The sequence below is a fragment of the Saimiri boliviensis genome, chromosome 21 (genome assembly GCF_048565385.1).
Source record: "Saimiri boliviensis isolate mSaiBol1 chromosome 21, mSaiBol1.pri, whole genome shotgun sequence".
In the NCBI taxonomy this organism is placed as follows: Eukaryota; Metazoa; Chordata; class Mammalia; order Primates; family Cebidae; genus Saimiri; species Saimiri boliviensis.
Window position 1 is genome coordinate 8,507,085 of NC_133469.1, and position 20,266 is coordinate 8,527,350.

General features: G+C 52.1%; 1 protein-coding gene across 7 annotated transcripts in view; it reads left to right on the plus strand.

Moving 5' to 3' along the window:
* The window catches only part of PPP6R2 (protein phosphatase 6 regulatory subunit 2), a 99,044-nt gene that overhangs the window by 72,790 nt on the left and 5,988 nt on the right, over positions 1–20,266 (plus strand). For 5 of the 7 annotated variants that reach the window (XM_039463285.2, XM_039463284.2, XM_074391323.1 and 2 more), the window contains 11 exons: positions 2,098–2,210; positions 2,571–2,684; positions 5,998–6,124; positions 7,397–7,549; positions 14,855–15,064; positions 15,924–15,988; positions 16,909–17,024; positions 18,284–18,369; positions 18,919–18,999; positions 19,655–19,752; positions 19,992–20,049. In XM_039463285.2, the coding sequence (XP_039319219.2) occupies positions 2,098–2,210; positions 2,571–2,684; positions 5,998–6,124; positions 7,397–7,549; positions 14,855–15,064; positions 15,924–15,988; positions 16,909–17,024; positions 18,284–18,369; positions 18,919–18,999; positions 19,655–19,752; positions 19,992–20,049 (1,221 nt within the window). The remainder of the gene's footprint in view (positions 1–2,097; positions 2,211–2,570; positions 2,685–5,997; positions 6,125–7,396; positions 7,550–14,854; positions 15,065–15,923; positions 15,989–16,908; positions 17,025–18,283; positions 18,370–18,918; positions 19,000–19,654; positions 19,753–19,991; positions 20,050–20,266) is intronic. The other 2 variants (XM_074391324.1, XM_074391325.1) reach the window with 1 other exon arrangement.

The window sequence follows — 20,266 nt, forward strand, 5'->3', positions numbered from 1 at the left end:
TTAAATAGATATGAGGTCTCACTGCATTGCCCAGGCTGGCCTCAAACACCTGGCCTCAAGTGATCCTCCTACCTTAGCCTCTTAAAGTGCTGTGGGCCACAGGAGTGAGCCACTATACCTGGCCTAGGCTTTTTTTTTTTTTTAACTGAAAACTAATATATGGGTGTTATAAAAGCAATTCTAGGATGGGCACAGTGGCTCATGGCTGAAATCCCAGTACTTTGGGCGGCCAAGACAGGCTGATCGCTTGAGGTCGGGAGTTTGAGTTTCACCAGCCTGGCCAGGCATGGTGAAAGGTGCCTGTAATGCCAGCCACTCAGGAGACTGAGGCACCAAGAATCACTTGAATCCAGGAAGGGGAGATTGCAGTGAGCCAAGATCATGCTACTGTGCTCCAGCCTGGGTGACAGCGAGACTCTGTCTCAAAAAACAAACAAACCAGCAAAAAAGGCATGGTGGCTCACGCCTGTAATCTCAGCAGCACTTTGGGAGACCAAGGCAGGTGGATCACAAGGTCAGGAGTTCGAGACTGGCCTGACCAACATTGGGAAACCCCATCTCTACTAAAAACGCAAAAATTAGCCAGGCGTGGTGGCGTGTTCCTGTAATCCCAGCGACTCAGGAAGCTGAGGCAGGAGAATTGCTTGAACCCAGGAGCCGAAGGTTGCAGTAAGCCAAGATCGTGCCACTGCACTCCAGCCTAGACGACAGAATGAGAATCTGTCTCTCAAAAAAAAAAAAAAAAAAGAACCAAAGAAAAATTCTAATAGAATTATATTATTCATCTGTAACTGAATAGCAAATTACCCTGAAACTTAGTTGCTATTGCTATGGCGAGTCTTTTTTTATCTGTAGCAGTATCAGTTTCTGTGGATCAGGCATCCGAATGTGGCTTCGGGGCTCTTCTGCTGTCTCTCACAAAACTGCAGTCATCTCAGAGCTCCACTGGGGGAGAGGCCAGTTCCACGGTCACAGATAGCTTGGCAGCACCCAGTTCCTCAGGGCTGTCGGTGAGGCTGCCCTCAGCATTGCACACGTGGCGTCTTCACTGGGCAGCACACGACGTGGCAGCTGATCTTTCCCTGACTCACTGTCTGTTGCTCTTCAGACCTGGGTGGCTGGGTCCATCCCACACAAAAAGAGGTGGGGCTTATAGGGTCATGAACTCCAGGAGAGGATCGTTAGGGGCCCCCTAGAAGCCACCCACTCTGGAAGTACCTAAGGTGACAGTGGGGCTTCCTCTGGTAATTCCTTTTGAGAGTTGGGGATATATCCCAGCAGGCCTTTTCCTATGCACTACACATATCTACAAGAGTCCCTTGGCAAATTTGAAAACAGTGCTGACTCATGTCTGAGACCTTCACTGCTGCCTGGCCAGCCTACTTTGTTCTCCGTTAGCTCACAGGGCTGACCAGACAGATGGGAGGGGCCACCCTGCCTGAGAACCAGAGCCCACCCGTGCACATGGGTGTCATGTTGATGACCCGTCCTGGGTCCCACAGGCAGACCCCAGAGCCAACCTGGCTGCTTTCTTTTCTCCCTAAAATACTCCTGTGAGTGTTTCCTTTTCCTCATCTTCCCACAGCATGTGAACCAGAGCTGTGGGGAGTCAGGGCTTGTGTTTATCTCTAACCACCTTTGTCTTCACAGGACTTGTTCTGAATAATAGCAACTCCTTTTATTACATTTAAAATACAGTATCAATAACATGGCCACATGTTCAGTATATTTCAGATATTTCCACATTGCATATCTGACCATTATTAACCTTGTTTTGAATTCCTGAAGATCGTTCAATACAACTGAAAAGAAAAAAAAAATCTAACTAGATACATGTTTTGACCATGGAAAAGGCAGACACAGACTTCTTTGAAATTAAGCTGTTATCTGGAATCTTTAGGAAGAATGGTTTAGAGAAAGTTCCACATCTTAAAAATAAATGAAAAAGAATGTGAACAATCATGATTATATTGAACAACAAAAGTCCCACTTCTCCCAGAGGAGCCAGTGGCAGGGCTCGCACCCTGTGTGCCCAGTGACTGGTCCTGCTGTTTCTTCTCCACACTGATGGGCTCTGTGCCTCCCTTGTCTTTTCAGAGGCAGTCAAATGCTGCGCAGACTCTCTGTGACATTGTTAGGCTGGGCAGAGACCAGGGCAGTCAGCTGCAAGAGGCTCTGGAGCCAGACCCCCTCCTCACAGCGCTGGAGTCGTGAGTGCTGGTGGGCCGTGGTGCTGGTGGGCCTCCCTTTCTGGGTCATGGGGACATCTCTGAGCCCTGCTCTGAGAACCAGGATGTGCTGCCACCTCCTCTGATTCACATTCTAATGAGCTGGTTGTGGAATGAACTCCACGTTCAGAGCCCATGTTAACTTGGGGCCTGTTTCCAGAGGGCAGGTCTAGAGTGTGGGTCAGCAGCAGCTGGAATGTCGTGAGAACCCCGGCTCCTGGCCTTGAGCCTGAGCAGGTTTAGGGTTTTGCTGGGGTTCTCCATGGGGAAGAAGGACCATCCTTGCCTCCTTTGTGTGTGTGTCTGCTTTGCCAGGCAGTGACCTCTGTGTGTGTCCAGCAGGCAGGACTGTGTGGAGCAGCTTCTGAAGAACATGTTTGACGGGGACAGGACGGAGAGCTGCCTTGTCAGCGGGACTCAGGTGTTACTCACCTTGCTGGAAACCAGGCGGGTTGGGTGAGTCTCTCTCTCAAGGAGAAATTGTATAGAGCTAAACTCGACACTGCAGTGATACGGGACTCAGGTGTTACTCACCTTGCTGGAAACCAAGTGGGTTAGGTGAGTCTCTGAGGAGAAATCGTACAGTGCTGACCTCGACACTTCAGTGATACAGCAGCCCACGTGAGTAGTCTGGATCATGTGGTTTGTGTTTTTAATTTTTGATTATGCAAGTCATAACATGGATAGACTCCCCTTGTTGAAATGTTGACTTTCAAGTTTCCTTGGACCCTCATTGTCACTGATGCTCCCGCTCCAGTGCGAAGGTGTTTGTTGAGGCCAGTTGGTGATGCATGTGTCGACATGCAAGGGACAGGTGATGATGCACGTGTCGATGCGCGAGGGACCGGTGACGGTGCATGTGTCAGCGTGCAAGGGACAGGTGACGGTGCACGTGTCGGCGCGTGGGGGACAGGTGACTACACATGTCAGCACGCGGGGGACAAGTGACTGTGCACGTGTCGGCGCGCGGGGGACAGGTGACGGTGCACGTGTCGGCGTGCGGGGGACAGGTGATGGTGCATGTGTCGGCATGCAGGGGACAGGTGACTGTGCATGTGTCGGCCCGTGTGGGACAGCTGGCGGTGCCTTTGTCAGCGCGCGTGGGACAGGTGGCGTTGCATGTATCTGCGCTTGAGGGACAGGTAACGGTGCATCTGTCGGCGTGTGTGGGACAGGTGTGGTTAGCAGGTTTTCTCCAAGGACTGTTCCGACAAGTCCCCACAGCTCGTGTGTGTGTGTGTGTGTGTGTGTGTGTGTGTGTGTGTGTGTGTTTTGCAGGGTTTCCACTCTGGCGCACGGTTATGTGTGTATGTGTTTATATCCCATGCAGACTCCCCCTCACGGGGTGGGGGTGTGCCATTTGCTGCTGTCTCCCAAGCCCCATGCACCCATGGGCCAGTACCACCTGCTGAGCATCATGCTAAGCACTTTGTTCCCAAGTAACTGGCCTCCATTGCACTTTCCCATTCATCAGGTGTCATTTCTATACCCACTGTGCACTGACAGAGGCCCTAGAGAACTGGCCCTAGAGACACAGGCCCTAGAGACAGAGAACTGAGACACAGCCCCTCCCCTTTATTGTTCCCAGCCTGGCCCAGGAGCTCAGTATGTAGACAGTAGGGGTGGCGCAGAGTGGTGAGTGCAGTCTGTATGCACCCCGTGCCTCAGGGCTCACAAGAAGGGACTCACATGGGCTGGTGGATGGAGCCTCACAGATGAGGGACGTTTTCCCTGAAAGGCTGCATATGGTCAGAAACAGCCCCTGGAATGAGGCCGTGAGGGTCCCAATGTGGACACAAGCGTGAGACAATACGTCGGCAGGGAAGAGTGGAGCTTGTTGGAGGAGCTCCTTTGCTGTGACTCCACACTGCTGTCAGTGCAGGTGCAGCTGTCGAGGCCTGCCGAGGCATGACAGTGAATGGGCAGAAACAGATAGTAGCAGAAGTGAGTTCAGGTGAAAGTGTGAGTTTGAGGATATAGGTGCTGGAGACTCTTCTTGGACCCCAGGTGAAAATTTCAGGAAGTGTTTGAAACTGTTGCTCTGGATCACAGTGGGGCCTGGTCCTGCCATCACAGGTCATAGAAGACTGGGCACTGCCAGAGCCACTGAAGCACTTGAAACTCTGAGGAGGACACCCATGAGGCGCAAATGGAAAGACAGCCAAGTGGAGAGTCTGTGAGGGAGGCGTTGGGACGAGGGGTGGGCTTGGCCTGCCAGGTGCCCAGGAGACCCTGTAGGGTGTATCCCGAAAGGAGGACATCAGTGCTCTCTGCCACTTTCCCTCCTGGCCTCCTGCTGGCCCTTGAACCCCATCTGTGGATTCAGATTCCCCACATGCCAGCAGGAACCTGATGTCTGCAGGACGTTTCTGTCGGCTCCGTTCCATCATGAGCTGTGATGCTGTCTGACTCTCCCACGGTGGCCATAGTATCCTTATTTCCAAGTTCTCGGGAGAACATCATTCTGCCCCCAACACCAGTAGCCTATGCTTTTTTTTAAGTAAAAGAAAAAGGCACAATAGAAAAATGACAAGAAATTGACTTCATCTTTGTAGTGAAATTGTTAGGACTTCCCCTCCCTCCCTCCCTCCCTCTCTCTCTCTCATACTACCTCATACATATTTGTTAGTTTATTAACCAAAAGTAGAGTTATAATGTTATCATTCTCTCTAGTTGGGCAACTGGAATATTGATATTTTAATCTTCATAAACCCAGGAAAGCTGGGCCACTTCTGAGGGCCAAGCTCAACTCTGCTTATAAAGGAGGGGATTATGTAAAAATCAGGTAAATAGGGATAAGCCAGCTGTTTCTCTTTGATTATTGTGATGATGACGATGATGATTTTCAGACAGTGCCCTGCTCTGTCACCCAGGTGGGAATGCAGTGGCATGATCATATCTCACTGTAGCCTCAGAGTCCTGAACTCAAGGGATCCTCCCACTTGTGCCTCTCACAGTGCTGAGATTATAGGTGCGAGCCACTGCACCTGACTTTCTTTGATTTTTAAAATTATTTTGCATATTACTTTTAAAAATATGTGATTATATATTACTTTTACAACTGGAAAGAGTGTTTAAAAAATATCTCAGAAGACTTGCTTGAAAACACCACAGGGACCAGGCGTGGTAGCTCACACCTATAATCCCAGCACTTTGGGAGGCTGAGGCAGGTGGATCACCTGAGGTCAGGCGATCAAGACCAGCCTGGCCAACGTCGCGAAGCCCCTTCTCTACTAAAAATACAAAAATTAGATGCGCATAGTATCAGGCATCTGTAATCGCAGCTACTCAGGGGGCTGAGGCAGGAGAATTGCTTGAACTCAGGAGCCAGAGGTTGCAGTGAGCCAAGATCGCACCCCCTATACTTCAGCCTGGGCAACAGAGTGAGACTCTGGTTAAAAAAAACGCCACCACCCAGGAACAGTGAAGATACAGGGATAGCAGTGAAGCTTTTCAAAGCAGGAGGATGGAGCAGCCCCCCGACCGGTGCTGGGGGCTGATGGGCAGTGAGCCCTGTGTCACTTGCCCTGGCTTCATGTTCTCAGATGTCACAAGCAAGTGTTTTACTGAAGGTCTTTAGTGCCTTTCTCTTCTGCCTGTACCAGTCACCAAATCGTGTGTGGAGACCTTGAGTAGTTGCACTGCTCTAGGATTTCTTTTTGGGAAAGTTAAAAGAGCTTTTTCTGGAAGTTGATGATGCACTGAGTTGCTGGTGTAGTTGGACAGGGCCCTGGTGTCCCCAGTCTCCATCTGCTTTCCTCACCCACAGGACAGAGGGCTTGGTGGACTCCTTTTCTCAGGGACTGGAAAGGTCATACGCTGTCAGCAGTAGCGTGCTACACGGCATCGAGCCTCGGCTGAAGGACTTCCACCAGCTCCTGCTCAAACCGCCCAAGGTAAATGGCCTTGGCAACTGCCGAGGGCCTTTGGAGGCATCGCAGGAGAGGATGATTTGCAGGGAGAGGAACCCACAGCTTGTCCCACAGGAAGCAGTGCATGGAGTGAATGTGTTCTAAGATGGCCATTCCCACACCCCCACTTGAGAAGCACCAGGCAGATACCAAAACACATTTTAAAGACTGCTCCCCTCCTTGATCTGCAAACGTTCATCTCTGCCTCTGCAAGGGAGGCCTGGGAGTTGTGCATTTTACAGCCTCCCCAGGCAGCTGACCCTGAGTTCACGGTAGGCCTAGCCTCCAAGTTGGGGGCACCTAGCTAAGGGATGCTCAGCTCCTAAGAGGGGACCAGGGGCTTGCAGGGGAGGCCCTTTGCCCCATTCAGCAGCACTGGTCGGTGCGTGGGTCCCGTTGAGGAGGGTGAAGCACACAAAGGCTCCTTCCAGCTCCAACTGCCAGCCAGGTTGCCCCTGTCCCATCTCACCCTCCCCAGATGCAGGCAGGCTGACCCCCCCATCCCACCTCACCCTCCCCAGACACAGTGAGGCTGCCCCCCCATCCCACCTCACCCTCCCCAGACACAGCCAGGCTGCCCCCCATCCCACCTCACCCTCCCCAGACACAGCTCCACCCCTGCTGCATGGCACCCACTTGACCTACAGCTCAGTTCCTCTCACTCGCCACCTTGGTAAGATCCACCTGCCACACTAGTAAGCTTCGTAGGGGCCGGGATTCTGTTTTGTCAGCCTGGTGCCTTCAGTGAAGAGAAGGTAGATGTAATTATGCTGAGTGTGGGGGATCAGAAAAGACCTGAGGCCCATCCAAGGAGACATTCCCATCAGTCTCCCCAAAGTATGTTCACAGGACACCTGTTAACTTGGTGTTCTGAAGTCCTGTCCCTAGAGGGTGCCCTGTGGGCATCCTCACTGAGGCATCGTGCCAGGGGTTCTGGCCTCTGACTGGTACTGCTGGCCCCATCTTGAACATCTCACCCACCGAGGTGCACGGCTCTTTAGCCCTGCAGGCTCAGACTGGAGTGCCCATGAGCATCCTAGGAGCACTCTGTGAGGCCCTGAGAGGAGTAGTGGGCCCTTCACCCCATTGATCCCTTCATTTCTTCTGGCAGACAGCCCTCCCTGAGGAACCCCCACCACATACCTCACTCCCCTAGGCTGGGCCCCGGCCCTGGAGTGGTGAACATGAGCCCAGAGAGTCCAGCAGTGGCCTCACTGCTCACAGGGCCTAACTGGGTGGTGCTATCTGTGTTTGCAGAAGAAAGCAATCCTGACCACCATCGGTGTGCTGGAGGAGCCCCTGGGGAATGCCCGCCTGCATGGCGCCCGCCTCATGGCAGCACTGCTGCACACAAACACACCCAGCATCAACCAGGAGCTCTGCCGGCTCAACACCATGGACTTGCTGCTGGTAAGTGGCCCTCAGCCAGCCCTGAATGTCAGTGAGTGCGCCGGGTGCAGCCTGTGGACTTGTCAGGAGCAGCAGAGCAGGGCCCCGGTGTTTGGACAGAGCTCTGCCAAGGGGAGGTCCCAGTCTCAAGTCCCAAGGCTGGAGCACAGGTCCCTCTTGGAGCCTGGAGCAGCAGTGGGGCGTGCCTCTGCCACAGTAGACTCATGGGAAGTGATGAGGCTTCTGTCGAATTGGCCTGAAAACGGCAGATTTCTAACCCTGGTGGGTGGAATGTACCTCCTTCCTCGTGTTCTGACCGGACAACGTAGAACTTACACAGTGGTTATTAGGTACAAAACATGCTAAAAAAGAAGCTCCCGACTTCCATAATGGAAGGTCACCCTGGCAGTTTCTGTCAAAGCCAGTGGGCAGTGCTTCTCCATCCCGTAGGCGGCCTGCAACATGCTCCGGGTATCTTAGGAGAGGAATGGGCGGGTGGGCAGTGCTGGCTGAGGGGAGCAGGCTCCTCTGCAGAGAGCACGGGGGCTGCTTCCCTGAGAGCAAGGGGCACTACCCTAATGGGTCCTGTTGGCAGACGCAGCCCCCCTCTTCTGCCTGGCTCTGGGCCTCTACTGGAGTCTCCCTGCTTTGGCTGTCAGAGCCCAGTCTGCATCAGAAGAGCAATTATAAAAGACCCACTTCCTTTCTGTCTTCAGAAGAACTCTCTCTTCCACTTTCTTATATCATAACATAAACTGCTGTTTTAACTTTTTTTTTTTTGAGACGGAGTTTCGCTCTTGTTACCCAGGCTGGAGTGCAATGGCGCGATCTCCGCTCACCGCAACCTCCGACTCCCGGGTTCAGGCAATTCTCCTGCCTCAGCCTCCTGAGTAGCTGGGATTACAGGCACACGCCACCATGCCCAGCTAATTTTTTGTATTTTTAGTAGAGACGGGGTTTCACCATGTTGACCAGGACGGTCTCAATCTCCTGACCTCGTGATCCACTCGCCTCGGCCTCCCAAAGTGCTGGGATTACAGGCCTGAGCCACCGCGCCCGGCTTTGTTTTAACTATTTTAAGGTGTATAGTTCAGTGCATTCACAATCTTGTGTAGCCATTACGACTATCCATATCTAGAGGTTTTTCATTTTGTCAAACAGAAATTCTCTCTCCATTAAGCACTAACTCCCCATTCATTCTTCCTCCCCACAGCCTCTGGCAACCACCCTTCTCCTTTCTATCTCTGAATTTGACTGTTTTAGGTACAGTTTATAAGTGGAATTATAAAGTATTATCTTTTTGTGACTGACTTACTTCACTTAGCATTATGTGCCCAGGGTTCATTCAGTATTGTAGTGTATGTCAAAATTTCTTTCTGGCCGGGTGTGGTAGCACATGCCTGTAATCCAAGCACTTTGGAGGCCAAGGCGGGCAGATCACCTGAGGTCGGGAGTTCAAGACCAACCAGCCCAGCCAACGTGGTGAAACCCCCGTCTTTTAAAAAAAAAAAAATTTTTTTCTTTCCTTTTTAAGGCTGAGTAATTATTATATTGGGGGTGGGGCACGTTCTGCCCATTATGGACAGTTGGATTGCTTCCACCCTTGGCTAATGTGAATAAGGCTGCTATGTTCGTGAGTGTGGAAATACCTGAAAGGAAGGACATCCTTACTTTCCATTCTTTTGGATAAATACCTATGAGTGAAATTACAAGATCATATGACAATTCTGTGGTTAATTCTTGAGGAACAGCCAAGCTTTTCCATGTGGCTGCACCATTTTATCTTCCTGTGAGCAGTGCGCAAGGTTCCCATTCCTCCACATCCCCGCCAGCACTTGTTTTCCTTCTTCTGATAATAGACATCCTGATACGGATGTGAAATGGTGTCTCCTTGTGGTTTTGATTTGCATTCCCCTCAGAATTAGAGATGTTGAACTGCTTTTCCTGTGCTCGTTGGCCATTTGTATATTTTCATTGGAGAAATGCCTACCCAAGTCCTTTGACCATTTTTGAATTGAGATTTTGTTTTTTAGTTGTAGAAGTTCTTTATATATTCTGGATATTAATCCTTTATCAGATATATGCAAATATTTTCTTCTTTTCTTTGGGTTATCTTTTTACATAAAAAATTTTTTTAGAGGTAGAGTATTGCAGTACAGTGATCGTAGCTCCCTGTAACCTTGAACTCCTGGGCGGAAGTGATCTTCCCACCTCAGCCTCCTGAGTAGCTAGGACTCCAGGCATGCACCACCATATTCAGCTAATTTTTAAATTTTTTTGTAGAGATGGGGTCTCACTATGTTGACCAGGCTGGTCTTGAGCTCCTGACTTCAAGCGATGCTCCAGCCTTGGCCTCCCGAAGTGCTGGAATTATAGGCATGAGCCACCAGCCACCCAGCCTTTATTCCTGTGACGATGATCTTTGACACGCAAGTTTTAAATTTTGATGAAATCCAATTTATCTTTTTTTTCTTTGTTGCCTGTGCTTTCTGTATCATATCCAGAAGGGTCATTGCCAAATCCAGTATCGTGAAGCTTTTCCTCTGTGTTTCCTTCAACAGGTTTTATGTTTTCTCCCTTATGCTTAGGTCTTTGGTCCATCTTGAATTAATTTTTGTATCTGGTGAAAGGTTAGGGTCCAGCTTCATTCTTTTGCATGGGGTTACCAGTTTTCACAGCGCTTCGTGAAAAGACTGCCCTAGGCTGGGTATGTCCAGTGGCTCATGCCTGTAATCCCAGCACTTTGGGAGGCCAAGGCAAGCAGATCACCTGAGGACAGGAGTTCATGACCAGCCTGACCAAAATGGTAAAACCCCGTCTCTACTTAAAAAAATACAAAAATTAGCCAGGCATGGTGGCAGGCACCCATAATCTCAGCTACTTGGGAGGCTGAGGCAGGAGAATCCAGGAGGTGGAGGTTGCAGTGATCTGAGATCATGCCACTGTACTCCAGCCCGGGTGACAGAGTTCAAAACTCCATCTCAAAAAGAAAAAAAGACTGTCCTTTCCCCCATGAATGGTCTTAGCCAACTTGTTAAAAACCAGCTGGCCATGTGTGCCAAGGTTTCTTTCTGTACTCTGTTTGATTTTGTTGGTTTATGTCTGTCCTTATGCCAGTGCCACACTGTTTTGGTGACTGTAGCTTTGTAGTAAGTGTTAAGTGCGACTTCTCCAACTTTGTTCTTTTTCAAGATTGTTGTGGCTATTCAGAGTCATCGCTTGAGTTTCTATGTGAGTTTGGGGATGGGTTTTTCAAGTTTTGCAAAAATGCTATTGAAATTTTGGTAGAGATTATGTTGAATTTATAGATCACTTTGGGTAATACCGTCTTCTTAACAATATTAAGTCTTCAATCCATGAACACAGATGTCTTCCCATTTATTTATTTATATTGTTGAGATAATCTCACTGTCGCCTACCCTGGAGTGCAGTGGCTCAATCTCACTGCAACCTCCGCCTCCTGGGTTCAAACAATTCTTCTGCATCAGCCTCCTGAGTAGCTGGGATTACAGGTGCACACTACCACAAAATAATTTTTGTATGTTTAGGAGAGACAGGGTTTCACCATGTTGGCCAGGTTGGTCTCAAACTCCTGACCTCAAGTGATCTGCCCACCTCGGCCTCCCAAAATGCTGGCATTACAGGCACGAGTCACCATGGCTGGCCCCTTTTACTTTAAATAGGTCTTTTAATTCTTGTAGCAGTGTTTTATTGTTTTCAGTGTACAAGCGTTTTATCTCCTTGACTTAATTCTTTTGGATGCTATCATATATAAAATTGTTTTCTTACTGTTTTTGTTGTTGTTGATGATTATTCAGTGCTAGTGTATGGAAATGGAACTTTTTTTTTTCAAGATGGAGTCTCGCTAAGATGGAGTCTCGCTGTGCTGCCCAGGCTGGAGTGCAGTGGCACAATCTCGGTTCACTGCAGCATCCACCTCCTGGTGCTTCAAGCAAGTCTCTGCCTCATCCTCCCGAGTAGCTAGGATTGCAGGCATCCACCATCACACCTGGCTAATTTTTGTATTTTTAGTAGAGACAGGTTTCACCACGTTAGCCAGGCTACTTTCAAATTCCTGACATCCTGATTCACCCACCTTGGCCTCCCAAAGTTCTGGGATTACAGGCATGAGCTACCATGCCTGGCCCTTACAACTGCTTTTTTGTGTGTGTCAGTTTTGTATCCTAGATCTTTGCTGAATTTCTTTATTAGCTCTAGCAATTTATGTGGAATATTTAGAATTATATATGTATATGATTGTATCAGGAGAGGTGTGGTGGCTTGTGTCTATAATCCCAGCACTTTGGGAGGCCTAGATGGGAGGATTGCTTGAACTCAGAAGTTTAAGACCAGCCTGGGCAACATAGTGAGACCTCATCTCTACAGAGTAAATAAGAATAAAAATTAGCCAGGTGGGGTGGCACAGGTCTGTAGTCCCAGCTATTCAGGAGACTGAAGAGGGAGGATCACTTGAGCCTGGGAGGTCAAGGCTGCAGTGAGCTGAGATCATGCAACTGTGTGCACTCCAACCAGGACAACAGAGCAAGACCCTTGCTGGAAAAAAAAGAAAAAGGCCGGGCACGGTGGCTCATGCCTGTATTCCCAGCACTTTGGGAGGCCAAGGCAGGCGGATCACAAAGTCAGAAGTTCAAGACCAGCCTAGCCAACATGGTGAAACCCTGTCTCTACTAAAAGTACAGAAATGACCTGGACATAGTGGTCCCAGCTACTCAGGAAGCTGAGGCAGGAGAATTGTGTGAACCCAGGAGGCGGAGTTTGCAGCAAGTGGAGATTGCACCATTGTACTCCAGCCTGAGCAACAAAGCAAAACTCCATCTCAAAAAAAAAAAAAAAGAAAAGAAAAAGGAAAGAAATACATACTCTAAAAAAAAAAAATTGGGGAACAAAAGTAATTTGACTTCCTCCTTTCTCTTTTGGATGCCTTTTATTTCTTTTTCTTGCCTAATTGCTCTGGCTAGGACTTCTAAGAAAAGATTGAATAGAAGTGGCGAGAGTGAGCCCCCTTGTCTTGCTACTGATCTTAGAGAAATTTTTAGTCATTCAGCATTGAATATGTTGTCAGCTGTGGGCTTTTCATAGGTGCCTTTATCATATGGAAGATGTTTCCTTCTATTCCTAGTTTGAGTGTTTTATCAAGAAATTATGTTGAATTTTTTTTTTTAAAGACAGAGTCTCACTCTTGTTGCCCAGGCTGGAGTACAGTGTCGTGATCTTGGCTCACTGCAACCTCTGCCTCTGGGCTCAAGGGATTCTCCTGCCTCAGCTTCTGAAGTAGCTGGGATTATAGGCCCTGCCACCACGCCCAGGTCATTTTTATATTTTCAGTAGACGCAGGGTTTCACCATGTTGGCCAGGCTGGTCTCAAACTCCTGACCTCAGGTGATCCACCTGCCTTGGCCTCCCAAAGTGCTGGGATTACAGGCATGAACCACCACACTTGGCTTTATGTGAAATTTTATCAAGTTTTTTTTTTTTTGGTATGAATTGAGATATGATCATTTGGCTTTTGTCCTTTATCCTGTTAATGTGGTATATTGATTGATTTTCATATGTTGAATCATCCTTGCATTTGAGGAACTAATCCCACTTTTTCCTGATGTAAAATTCTTTTGATATGATGCTAAATTTTATTTGCTTGTATTTTGCGTCAGTGTTCATAAGGAATATTGTAGTTTTCTTGTAGTGCCCTTGTCTGGCTTTGGTATCAAGGTAATGCTGTCCTCATAGAGTGAATTAGAAAGCGTTCTCTCCTCTTCAGTTTTTTGGAAGAGTTTGAGAAGGACTGGTGTTAACTCTTTAAATGTTTGGTAGACCTCATCGCCAGGAAATGAAAAACCACCACCACCAAATAAATGTTCGGTAGAAGTTAACAGGAAAGCCATCTGGTCCGGGCTTTTCTTTGTTGAGGGGTAGGTCTGATTCCACATTATAGATGAGGTAACACAGTAAAGCCTCCTCCAAAGTTGCTCAAGGTCATGTGGACAGAGAAGGTGAAGCCAAGATTTGGGACTGGGTTTCTGTGGAGAAGAAGTACATCAAGCAGATGAGCCTCCTGCCTTTCTCTAGCTCCATCCCTGCCGTGTGGAGCAAGGGGCCCAAGCTCATATCCTGGTATGGAATGTACAGCTCACCCCAGTCCCTCTCCATACAGTCCTCCTCCTCCACGGGGGCAGAAGAGGGTCTGGGGCACAGGCTGACATGGCCCCTGGAGTGTAAGAGGTGGCAGTGGGGGGCAAGTGGGTCAGACCTATGTCCCCCTGTCTGTCCTGGTCTGGAAGAGGCTACATGGGAGGTGAGAGACAGCAGCTGTCCTCATTCAGCCACCTCTGTCCCCCAGGGGAGTGCCTAGGTGGCCAGAAAGAACCTCCTCTGGGCTTTAGCCCATGCTGCTTAGGTGCGGGCTCCCTTGGGGATTGTCTGAATGTGCACCTCACAGTCTCATGTTTGTGTGATGGATGATGTGCACAAGCCTGCCCATTCTGGGCAGAATCCTCCCATGCTTGAGAGTCTAACACACTTTTAATAATTTGTGAGAAAGACAAAATCATAAAGGAACTTTTCAAATACTTAAGGATAATAAAAATACTGCATAGTAAAATGTATAGAATGTAGTTAAAGTTGATTGTATACAGGGAAATGTATAGCCTTTTAAAGACAGACTGGAAGAGAAGGATACAAATCAGTGAGTTAAGCTTCCAACTTAAGGACAAAAGAGGCCAGGCGTAGTGGCTCACACCTGTAATCCTAGCACTTTGGGAGGCTGAGACAGGCAAATCACCTGAGGTCAGGAGTTCGAGACCAGCCTGACCAACATGGCAAAAACCCATCTCTACTATAAATACAAAAATTAGCTGGGCATGGTGGCAGGCGCCTGTAATCCCAGTTACTCAGGAGGCTGAGGCAGGAGAATTGCTTGAATCCAGGAGGCGGAGGTTGCAGTGAGCTGAGATTACACCACTGCACTCCAGCCTGGGCGACACAGCGAGACTCCATCTCAAAAGAAAAAGAAAAAGAATAAACCCACAGAAAGTAGAAAGAAGATTGATTATTCTCATTGGGGCGGGTTGCAGCAGAGACAGAAAGACACCCACAGGCAGAAAATGGAAGTGCTCAGAGGCTATTTAAAGAAGTTCTGTAACAGAGAGATGAGCCTCAGGAAAATGCCTGGAACTCTTTCCTGGCTGCCCAGAGACTGGGATCCTTAGGAGTTAGGAGCCACCTTTAGGAAGAGTTTCCCTCTGCTTTGTGGTTCAGCTGGCTGGAGAAAACCATCTAAGAACTGTCTTCTGTCCTCTGTCTATCCAGGACTTGTTTTTTAAGTACACCTGGAATAACTTTTTGCACTTCCAAGTGGAACTATGCATAGCTGCTATTCTCTCCCATGCTGCCCGTGAGGAGAGAACAGAAGCCAGCGGATCCGACAGCAGGGTGGAGCCTCCGCATGAGAATGAGAACCGGAGCCTGGAGACCCCCCAGCTTGCCACCTGCTCCCCTGACAACACAATGTTGACCCATGTGAGTCCCAGCAGCATCCAGTTCATTGGCACAGGCTGTGCCCCACTCAGACCATGTCCATGTCAGCGTTGACGGGTGCCGGGCCTCCATGTGCAGCTGACACAGTGGCAGGGCTTGGGAAAGGGTCCCCAGGTGTCTAGTCAGAGACTCATAGACAGTGGGGCTTGAGTGGGTCCTGCAGGTCTCATTCTCACCCGCCTTTAGCAGGGGTCCTGGGTGCCTTCTGTGTGCAGGGCTGGCAGGAGTGAGCACTGGGTGGATTGGGTCCAGTCTGGCCTGCAGCTGGAGGCCCAGGGAATAAACGCCAAGGGGCCAGTAGTGTCAGTAATGGGAGCCACATGATTGGGAGGGTGATGTTCAGGGACACGAAGGCCAACCAGGGACCCTCACCCAGATAGCAAGGCCACAGGCATGTTGCAGTGTGAGGTGGAGCCCAGGAAAAACATCCCAGGTACAAGAAATGGTCTGTGTCAGGGCCTGGAGGTGAGAAAGTGGTGACAGCCATAGTCATTCCTTCTGGACACGGAGGAAGGGGTGGGGAGTGGCCAGAGTGGGGGGCAATGGAGAGACGGAGGGGAGGCCCAGGGGAAGATGGGGTCCGGGGCAATTCCAGGGATTGGAGAAGGGAGAGGGTCCTTTTCTCAGGCTTCATCTTCAGGGCGCTCAGCAATGTGAGCCCCTGAGCAGCACCCTTCTCTGGTGTTTGGTGAGGACCACGGAGGCTGGGGCTAGGTGTGTGCAGCAGGTACAGGGCAGAGTCCCCACAGACTCCGTGGCTGCATTCAGCCCTGCCCAGTCTGGGGATGGGTGGAGGAGACCATGTGCCTCCTTCAAACCTGACTTGCCTGCCTGCCCCCAGCTGTTCCAGAAGTGTTGCCTGGTGCAGAGGATCCTAGAGGCTTGGGAAGCCAACGACCACACGCAGTAAGAGCCGCTCGGACACAGAGGGACCCAGCCTGGTCAGTCAGGGACGCGGAGATGCACCTCACCCAGGCGTGGGTGGTGATGCGTGCGGGACCGCAGGCTGGGATGCAGCGTTGGGTGTGCAACGCAGCTCCACGCTCTGTGGCCACTGTGCAAGGGGCCCTCCTGCTGGGCGGACAGCTGCAAATGCTACTTGGGGAGGGAACACACAGGGAGCAGATGGGATGTCGTCCGTCCCCATCAGGCCCCTGCCCGGCTGGCTTTGCCCTCGTGTGGGTTCCCCAGTAACTCGGAGCTCTGTCAGCACTTGCACACGGGGACATATTCCTTGGGTCTTTCCGTGTCTTCAGCTTGACGGGTGTTCCCTCTGGTCAGGACGCGTGTCCTGCTGATGGTCCTCTCGTCAGTTGTCCTGCTGGGAGGTGTCTGGCTCTGGGTGATGTGAGGAGGGACTCATGGGAGCTGGGAGGAGTCCAAGTGCCGCTGCGGGGAAGCAGAGGCTGAGCCGGTGTGGAGGTCTCGCCCACCTGCGCCTCCTGTGGGGTGCTGAGCCTGAGCTTTGCAGCTGACAGTGTGGGCTCACCTTCTGCACCACTGCTGCCTCCAGCGGGGCTTAGGCCACACCATGGCCTTTCTGCCTCCTCTTCCTTTTCTGTAGAATGGAGTCAGAGCAGTGTCTGTTTCCTCATCTGTCTCAGTGGCACTTTGAGTAGTGAGATTGGGATGAGCCCGCTGCACCTGGCAGGTGCTGCTCAAACAGAATTATCCCAAAGGCAGGGCCAGGGGTGTGGGCACTGGGCAGGGGCTGGGCACTTGCTCTGGAAGTAAACCTGGAGGCCTGTGCCACGTGGCTCTCCGGGTCACAAGTTCGGCAAGGTCGGGGCCAGGTGGCCGCCCTGAACGGTGCCCGTCACTTTCAGGGCAGCAGGTGGCATGAGGCGTGGGAACATGGGCCACCTCACGCGGATCGCCAATGCGGTGGTGCAGAACCTGGAGCGGGGCCCTGTGCAGACACACATCAGCGAGGTCATCCGAGGTGAGCCCCCAACCCGGTCACCCTTCTGCTGGTTTCGGGCACCAGGGCCCTGAAGGAGCTGCCGCCTGAGGCTGTCCTCTGCCCATCAGCAGGTGCTGACTGCACTGACAAGACTGTGCAGCTGTCTCTGTCCTCTCACCTTCCCACACCAGATCTCTTTTCAGGGGACGAGGGTCTCATGTGTCGGTTCTGTTGGCAGACATCTGTGGAGACTCCGCCAGGCGTCGGCATCTGGCGCAGGGGACTCAGTCCCTGCCAGGGGCAGTTGGTGGCTCTGGAGCTGATGTGCAGAAGCCATTAGGGCCAGGCTCCTTGCAGCTCATGGAGTCCTGCCTGGGTGCCACCAGTCCTGGCCATGTGCCAGCTTTATTCTGTCCTTGGGTGGCTGGCGAGTCTCACACTCTGACTCTGGTGTGAGACGTGGTGGCACACGACTCGGGAGCAGGTAGCACCCTGTTTCTTAAGAGCTCAGTGGGTTAGGTGGATGCAGGCACAGCACACGTGGCAGAGGCGGGCCCAGCCGTGGCGCCTCCTTTCTATACGGTGTAAGGTGAGGACGCTCTGGATGCTCCTCCCTGCACCCCAGGACCATAGGGGAGGGGTTTCCTGGGTTGGGCTCCATCAGCCCCTGGCGAGGTCAGGCCTGCTGGCCATCATCAAAACAGCTTCCCAACATCCTGGAGGGCAAAACACGGGTGGAGCTAGAGGCCAAGGACAGCTCCCCAGGGTGGGGGCAGTTTAGAGAGGCGAGGGGCAAGGAGGAAGCCCTTGGATCATCCCCCACAATCTCCAGATTGTGGATGAACCCTTCCAGGGCTCTGACCTCACTGGAAAAACAGACACGACACACGCCCAGGCCTGTGGGCTGCTGGTGAGTTTGGGCCTGTGAGGCAGGTTGAAGGAAGCTGGTTGCTTTCTCGGATTCTGTTCCATGGCTTCTTTGTTTCTGGGAGTTCCTCAGAGTGGGCTTCACCCAACAGACTCGGAGTTCGGATGCCCACTGGGGTCTCTGTAGGGCAGAAACACGTTGCTCATTGTTGCTGCACCTCAGTCTCGCTGTGGCCCCAGCCCTTCCGGACACCAACTGTGCTGCCTCCTTCCCATCCAGCAAAGCCCCTGCTTCAGGCCCGCAGATGGGCTGACCACAGTGGCACCGCCCCACCCTCCGGCATCCAGGACGCAGCTGCCGGAGCTCCTGGCCACCCCGCACTACTGGCACAGGGTCTCCGAGGGCTCACCAGGCAGCTCTTCCCTTGCAGGGCTCCCTGCGGATTGCCGAGGCCGCTGGGAGAGCTTCGTGGAGGAGACCCTGACAGAGACGAACCGCAGGAACACTGTGGACCTGGTGAGGAGGCTTGGGATTGCTCCCTCGGTGCACGCACAGTGCTGGGATGCCGTCAGACGCGTCTGCCTTTGCCCTGAGGCAGAGGCCAAGGGAAGCACAAAGGCCGCACACCTGCCTTCTCCTCTAGCACCAGGGTGCCCATGCCTACCCTGCAAGTGTGCATTCTGTCCTCTGGGCTGACGTCCGTAACACAGACCCTGTCCTGTGCCACACCCAGGGCTGGCTCTCTGAGGACCTCTGTGCAGAGCTTGTGTTGGCCCTGGGTCCCTTCCCTCCCACTCCAGGAGCTGGAGCTTGTTGGCAGAGGGCTCCTTATGCCTGAGACCCACAACATGCCCCCTGCACATGGAGTTTGGGCTGCCATGGGGCCTGGGCCTCACCTGGGCACCTCCTTACACAGCACGGCCTCCTGGGCCCAGAGGTCTGACAAGGGCCATGCTGGGCGGGGTTTGGGAGCCCTGGGCTGGGCAGGGTCCTGGGCTCTGGGCTGGGCAGGATCTGGGGTGCTGGGCTGGCTCACACGCCCACCCCATCTGGCCTGTGTTTTAGGTGAGCACTCACCACCTTCACTCCTCAAGTGAGGACGAGGACATTGAGGGTGCTTTCCCTAACGAGCTGTCCCTTCAGCAGGTGAGGGCGTGGCCGGCACCTGCACCCTGCCGGGCCCTTCCCGGCACCTGCGCTTGGTCCTCCAGAGTCTCTGATGGCATCTCACTAGCAAAGGGGAGAGGGGGCTCGTCTCGGAGCACGTATAGGGTGGGTGGGTCTGAAGGGAGAACCCCAAAGTCACTTCATCTTGATGAGAGCACTGAGGACACAGCGGATGGACTCAAAAGTCAGAGAACATGGGGCGTATCTCAGATGTGACTGCAGTGCGCACGCAGCCTGTTTTGGTAGAATCGTGAACCCAAAAAGTCAGAGTTTAGTGCCCACTTTTGCTGGAGGAGAAGCTCCTGAACAACTAAAGAGACTGTGGTTCCCAAAGAGCAGCCTCCAGGCCCGAGGCCTGCTTCATGACATGCACCTGTCCCTCCCTCCCTCCCTCCCTCATCTCTCTCCCCTTCTCTCCTCCCCTTCCCCCTCCCTTCCCCTCCCTTTCTCCCCCTCTCCTCCTTTCCCTCCCTCCTCCTTCCATCCCTTCCTCCCCCCTCCCCTCCTCCCTCCTCCCCTCCTTCCCTCCCCCTTCCCCTCCTTCCCCCATCCCCTTCCTTCTTTCCTTCTCCCTTCCTTCCCATCTTCCTCCCCGCTTTCCCCTCCTTCCTATCCACCCTTCCTCCCCTCCCAGGCCTTCTCTGACTACCAGATCCAGCAGATGACAGCCAACTTCGTGGATCAGTTTGGCTTCAATGATGAGGAGTTTGCAGACCAGGATGACAACATCAAGTGAGTCTACTTGGATGCCCCTGCATGAGGTGCAACTTCCCTCCTTGCCGCTGGGGTCCCATGGGGGCAGCTCCCTGAGGCCTTGCTGGGAGTGTGGCCTGGTGTTCCCCAGGAGACAGCAAGTGTTCCAGTTGTGTGAGGGCATTGAGGGCCCTAGATGAGCACCGAGGGAGGAGCACTGAGGGCCCCAGATGAGCACTGCGGGAGGAGCACTGAGGCCATCCCCCTTGCTCCTGCAGCGCCCCGTTTGACAGGATTGCAGAGATCAACTTCAACATCGATGCTGACGAGGACAGTGTGAGCGAGTGGGACTGTGTGGGGCCACGACATCAACCTTTTCCCAGGCAGCTCAGGCTGTGCCATGGCTGGATCTATCATGGGCCTGTGCAGTGGGGCTGGGAGAGGCCCCTCTGTGGAGCTGGGAACAGCCACTCTTCTTGCCCCTCCCATCCTGCCCTCCAGCCCTGCGGCTCCCACATCCTGAACTAAGCCCCTCTGGGAGCCCTGTGGGGAT